Source organism: Hetaerina americana, unplaced genomic scaffold, assembly GCF_022747635.1.
Source record: "Hetaerina americana unplaced genomic scaffold, ioHetAmer1.1.p SCAF_3, whole genome shotgun sequence".
In the NCBI taxonomy this organism is placed as follows: domain Eukaryota; kingdom Metazoa; phylum Arthropoda; class Insecta; order Odonata; family Calopterygidae; genus Hetaerina; species Hetaerina americana.
Window position 1 is genome coordinate 107551954 of NW_027286874.1, and position 6000 is coordinate 107557953.

The following is a 6000-nucleotide window of genomic DNA, read 5'->3' on the forward strand; positions in this document are numbered from 1 at the left end:
TCCAGAGTTAAGTTCAGCATGGGTGAAAATGTGATTGAATGTCATCATAGTTTCTCTCTCAAATGATTACTGCTTAACAAAGAAGAAATCAGCAGTCTGAGACTAACCTGCATTATTTTAATTCAAAGGCTGAGTGCAAGGACAAAAGAAGGAAGTGATGCACTTCATAAAAGCAGGCACTATTTTAGTTGGGCCAGGAACTTTATTACAAATACTGTGTGCCATTGTCGGTTGCTTTGGGAAATTCTGAAATATCTGTTAAAGAAATAATCCGATGTCAGTTATTTATGATGGCATGAGCTGCTCTGAAAAATTCAATTAGGGAAGATAGGGGAGGTCCACGAGTTCCATTGTGTTAATAAAATGCTGATTTAGTCCAATATTTTCTTGCGAAAGTGTTATTTAAATGTTTTGTTTGAAATAGAAGTGCTATCCCAGGAGGTTTTTTATAAACACATCTCATATGCTTCCGGTATAGAACCAAGAATTAATTTAAGATTTGAGTTTTCATTTTCATTATGCAATCACAATTTTCCACCGAAAGTGGAGTAATACTTGCACAATATATGTGAATACCTAGATTAACACTTATTATTTTATTATTATTTAAGAATTAGGTTGCAATTAGGCGATTTTCCTGGTAGCAACTGTCAAGTATGGTCAATGATCACTCTTACAACGAAAAATACATACATACACGCACTAGGAAAACAGATAAGAGACAAAATATTCTTACTTACAATGACACTTCCACATCACATGCAAACAATATTTTAATAACTACAATGAAGTTTATCACCCAGTGGCTGCTTTACATTCTTCTTAAAACTCCTAAAATTGGATGGAAAGGGCTCAAGCAAACCTCCAGGCAGCTGGTTTCAATCAATAATAGTTCTATTTAAAAAGGAGTATTTTTTCTTCTTTCATACTTACAATCAAGGGTTTTCAAAATAGGGAGGAACAAAAGATTGAACTGTAAAAATTTCATCCGTTTTATAAAAAATGGTTGAATATAAAATTTTGTGAGATTTGAATCCCAAACTACAAACTTAAGTGGTGTTGAAGGATCTCAGTTTTTCCCGGCGTATTGTATTCAGGAAGTTCTCTCGGGTTTCCCACCGGGTCAGCGTGCACCACGCTGACCCGGTGGGAAACCCGAGAGAACTTCCTGAATTAAGTGGTGTTGCTTTAGTAAAATCATTTACATACAATAGCATATCTTCAAGTGAACCCCTTATCTTCTTTTAATGCGAAAGTTGGCTATGAGGATTAATTTGAATCGTAAATTGTAAATGTTAAAATGAATTTTCAGGCAACCTAGGCTTAGGACATACCAGATACTCGACCAGTGCCGCTTCGGAAGAGGTCAACTGCCAGCCTTTTGTTGTCCACACTGCACATGGTGCCTTAGCTGTTGCTCACAATGGTGAACTTGTTAATTGTAGTTCATTGAGACGGATGGTAAGCATGGATGTTTGTAATATTAAAGAGTTAAAATTTTTCTTGATATGTTAGTATGATGGAGATATTAGTATTCGGCTAAGTTTTTCAATCTTGAATATTAATTTCATATTTAACAGCAATATTGGGTTTTAATTGTCATGTCTCTTGATTGATTCTCCTCCCATTTTAAAAACTTGTCTTTTTTATTGTTTACCTTGTCTGTTAAACATTTGAGTTCAATTCAATTTGATTTTGAGGTTATTTTGCTTCGGGTCTACATTAGGATTGACTGTGCCACTGTTTTATGGTTGCTTCAGGTATTAGGTCGTGGCGTTGGGCTCTCTACCCACTCGGACAGTGAGTTGATAACGCAAGCTCTGTGCCTGAACCCACCTGATGGGGAGGAGGAAGATGGGCAGCCTGACTGGCCCGCTCGAATCAAGCATCTCGTTGACTTGGCTCCCCTGTCCTATTCTCTTGTTATAATGACTGGCGATCGCATTTATGGAGTGAGGGATCCTTTTGGCAACCGCCCACTCTGCGTTGGAAGGCTAGTTCCTCTGAAGTCATTCCATGGAAACACATTGTATTCCTCATCTAATGGTGGTAGGTATTGGTTTGTCCATGCCCCACAGCCCTTGCATCCACCGCCAGGGTAATTTATGGCCAGATTTTTCTGGATCCTTGTAATTGTGGCAAAAATGGAAAGGAGAAAATCATTGAAAAATGTGTTGAAATTGCCGGAAAATTTGGAATTTATTTGCCCGAACATTTGGATTCTAGCCTTAGAGCAAGTAAAAGGCTTTACAATTCTTTTTCAGATCCGATATTGTGCCAGGCAATACCAATTTCTAAATTTAATCCTCGGCATCCAAATTCTCAAGAAACTTCACCATGTTTGAACATTTAATGTTCTTTTACTGCCACTCTGTGGTCGTGCTACTGGTTACATTGGGTTTTTCTGCCATAAGATCTGATAATCATTAAGTACCTTGGTATATGGAGAGTAACGGAATTGCATGGAAAAAATTAGCCATATAAAAGTATTTCAGGTGTCACATCTGCAAAATATGTGGCATTTAGAAGAACCTATGATTTATGTTTCACACGGTCAGAGTTTATTCATAATTTTAAATATGAAGCTGGAATATTGATTGAAAGATTATGATTATGTTCTACCATATACATAGAAGCTTTCAAGCTAAACATATATTTGGACAAAGATCAGCAGTGCTGCCTCTCTTGACCCTTTAATGAACCACCCTCAGTTCATAGCTGGGCTCTTGTCTGGATTATCGGGGATTTATTGTAGTTATGTTTAATCTTCTTACATCTTTCATTCATAGCCCTATACTTGTAAATGCTACATTAAAGGAATGTTGGTTGAAGTATATTCTTTCAATGGTAAAGCCTTTCAGCTTTTTTGATGTCCTAATAGGAATTCATACTCTTTGATAATAATGAGATATGTCTTCTTTCCTAGTGTACCAATCATATTAATAACCATATGACTTCTATAATGGGAGAGTGCCAAATTGAAAATCCATTGGTTTTTTTATTCAATAAAAATTATTTTCATATCATGAAGCTCTAATGAGTCTTCTTAATTTAATAAAAAGTGTAAATTAAAATTATAGTCACCCAGTTGTGATTTCCCTCTGTTTTTGTTATCTTTTTACATTAGCTCTGCATTGATTAGTGTAATTTTAATAAGCATATGTAAATTAGATTTAAATAATTATTATTCAGATAGCATAGGAGGTTTAATGGCCTGGAGAGATGCAATGATTTGAATGCAAAGCTGTGCATACTGAATGCTTGCGGAAGGTTTAAAATATGTGTTGACGAAAGAGAGGCCATATTATTGATACTAAAACATCGGTAATTTTTCAGCCATAATTTCATAATGCATGATTTGTTGCTATGAGATCAATATGCAGGGTGCGGTAACGGAACTTTCTTTTTGGAAAGTGTTTTGAGTTTGAAAAAAGGTACTCATGTTGCCGCACCCTGTAATTATATATCGAAGGGTATTGAAATGTTTCTTGTCAGCATTGCCATTAGTTGAAGATTGTAATGATGGTAAAATTATGTTAAAAAATATCATTAAGGGATAAGCAAAGTGTGGTTATTCATGTATGGAAAAGATCCCCAGTGCCATACGTGCTTGTACTTAACACACATTTGCTTATCCATAGAGTAAATACACGTATGGAAAATATATGCAGCCGCTGATTTTTTTCCATCTTATTGAAACAAGAATGCCCAGATGTATTTAATAATGCTCTCATTTTCCTTGCGCAGGTGATTCAGCGAATGTTGGACCAGATGGTGAAGAGGGCTGGGTTATATCTTCTGAATCGTGTGGTTTCTTGTCGATTGGTGCTCGTTATTTGAGAGAAGTGCTCCCTGGAGAGATAGTAGAAATTACCCGTCACGGTGTTCGAACAGTGTGCGTTGTTGACCGCCCCGCAGACAATCCTAAAACTGCATTTTGCATCTTTGAATATGTGTATTTTGCACGCTCTGATTCAATATTTGAAGGTAAGAGGTATTTCACTTAAAATTTTTGAACTTTTTGAAATTTATGTAGTTCATGAGTAGGGAATATTGTGATGTAAGGATGATTATTCATGTCACTGATTAGTGTAATCATAATTTTAATCAAACATGTAAAGAACCAGCATGGCACACTATGTGTCAGTATGTGTGATAAATTATACTTTGAAGGTCTAAATATTTTTAAAGAAAGTGTTTCCTGTTCTCCTGGTTTTATGACAGTCGGACAAGGCAATGTAAGTGAGCATAGATCTTTAATGACTCATAAGATGGCTTGTACAAAATTTTTTAAGTGTACCAAAATAAGTAATTTTCACAAACGAGATTCCCATTGAAGTTTAAATTCACATCTTGTGAATTACTACATCTTGATGTGTTTTGTTGTAGGTCAAATGGTTTACTCGGTGCGCATGCAGTGTGGCCGCGTTCTTGCTCGTGAATCTTTTGTAGAAGCTGATGTCGTCAGCTCTGTTCCAGAATCTGGCACTGCTGCTGCTCACGGGTTTTCTCAAGAGGTGATAATGTTACACTTCTTTGACCTAGTTGACTTAAGTAGCTGTTTTAAATCTCATAATGGTTTTCATTCTGGGGTACCCTGCTTTTTTCTAGTTTTTAGTTTGCTGAATAACCATGGAGTTCAGGTCTATTTATTTCATCATAAACATGCTCTTTTTACTGGCATAGGACGATGGTGTCCTAGAGGAATTGCTGGGATACTGTGTTTGATTACCCGGAACTCCATATGTTTTCCGGTAATTTCCTTGAGATTGTAGGGTAGTAGTATTTAGGGGAGGCCACCGGCAGCTGAGATCATTTTTGCCATTAGCGATGGATAGGAAAGAATGAAGGGTGGAGAGAAACCCGGCGACGGCATTAGCCTACTCTTTACGAAAGGCGCCCTGGGGTCCTTAGCTTAACGCCCCATCCGACAGACGGCATACTCACTCAAAGTGCCCTCCACAAAGCACCTCAAGTAGGAATCGAGATACCTCTGAAAAATATTCAACACCACCGGAATTTGAACTCGGGCCCTCTGGGTGGGAAGCCAGTACGTTAGCCCCCGCACCATCTTGATCCCCTTGAGATTGTTCCTATGTCTGATCTCTTGAGAGTTTGTCCTGAGGCTGGGCATACTTCCATCCTTGGGAGGGAAATTCTTCTCAGGGAAATGGCATAAGATATTTATTGTTCCTAATAAGACCTGGAATGAAGTTCCTCGGTTGAATAGGGTATTGGCCAGCACAGAATGCCAACATGTATCCCTTGTCCATTTAAAGAATATTGTATGGATTACTATGGGATTGTCTCCTAGAGGAAACAGAATATGGCCTACCGCAGGACATTGTTATAAGGGTTGTGGTTTTATTCTGATGTGCAGTGTAATTTGGGGATTGTAACACTAGTCTCATTCTCACTCGCGTACTGCTGTGGCCCGTGCTATTCTCTTTTATCCATCATCGTATGCATGTGTATAAATATATATCTTTATGCACAAGTAACCGCTTTTCAAATTATTTCTGTTGCAATACTATTTTGACATGCAAGGAGATAATTTAGGGATACTTTTCATGCTTATTTAAATATTTTGTTTTATAATTTGGTCCGTTTAATGTCTCCTCATGATCATGTTATATATGCTCTTTCAATTTACTAAGATATTTGGGATTTTACCATAGTTTTATTATAACTTTCTGGGAGGCAACAATATTGTAGCTATGAGTCAACATGGTTTTAAAGCCAACAGATCAAGTAAATTTGCCATATGTGATGCTGTAAATCATTTATTAACATTACTTGATCCTGAAATGATATAGTGAAACTATTAATGGATGGATCATTAACTTTTACTCTAGGAACATTTTAGATTGTAGGCATAAGAGGACCAGCGTTTGACTGAATAATACTTGTACAAAGAAGTCCTATAGTTGCAATTCAACTCAATGGCGTGCAGTGTTTATCTAATAGTAACAATATAAATATTAGGGTACTACATTTGTC

At 36.9% G+C, this 6000-nt stretch overlaps 1 protein-coding gene across 2 annotated transcripts in view; it reads left to right on the forward strand.

Moving 5' to 3' along the window:
- LOC139690114 (amidophosphoribosyltransferase-like) overlaps positions 1 to 6000 on the forward strand; it is a 77331-nt gene that overhangs the window by 59121 nt on the left and 12210 nt on the right. For both annotated transcript variants that reach the window (XM_071587351.1, XM_071587352.1), the window contains exons 5-8: positions 1313 to 1461; positions 1761 to 2049; positions 3748 to 3987; positions 4390 to 4517. In XM_071587351.1, the coding sequence (XP_071443452.1) occupies positions 1313 to 1461; positions 1761 to 2049; positions 3748 to 3987; positions 4390 to 4517 (806 nt within the window). The remainder of the gene's footprint in view (positions 1 to 1312; positions 1462 to 1760; positions 2050 to 3747; positions 3988 to 4389; positions 4518 to 6000) is intronic.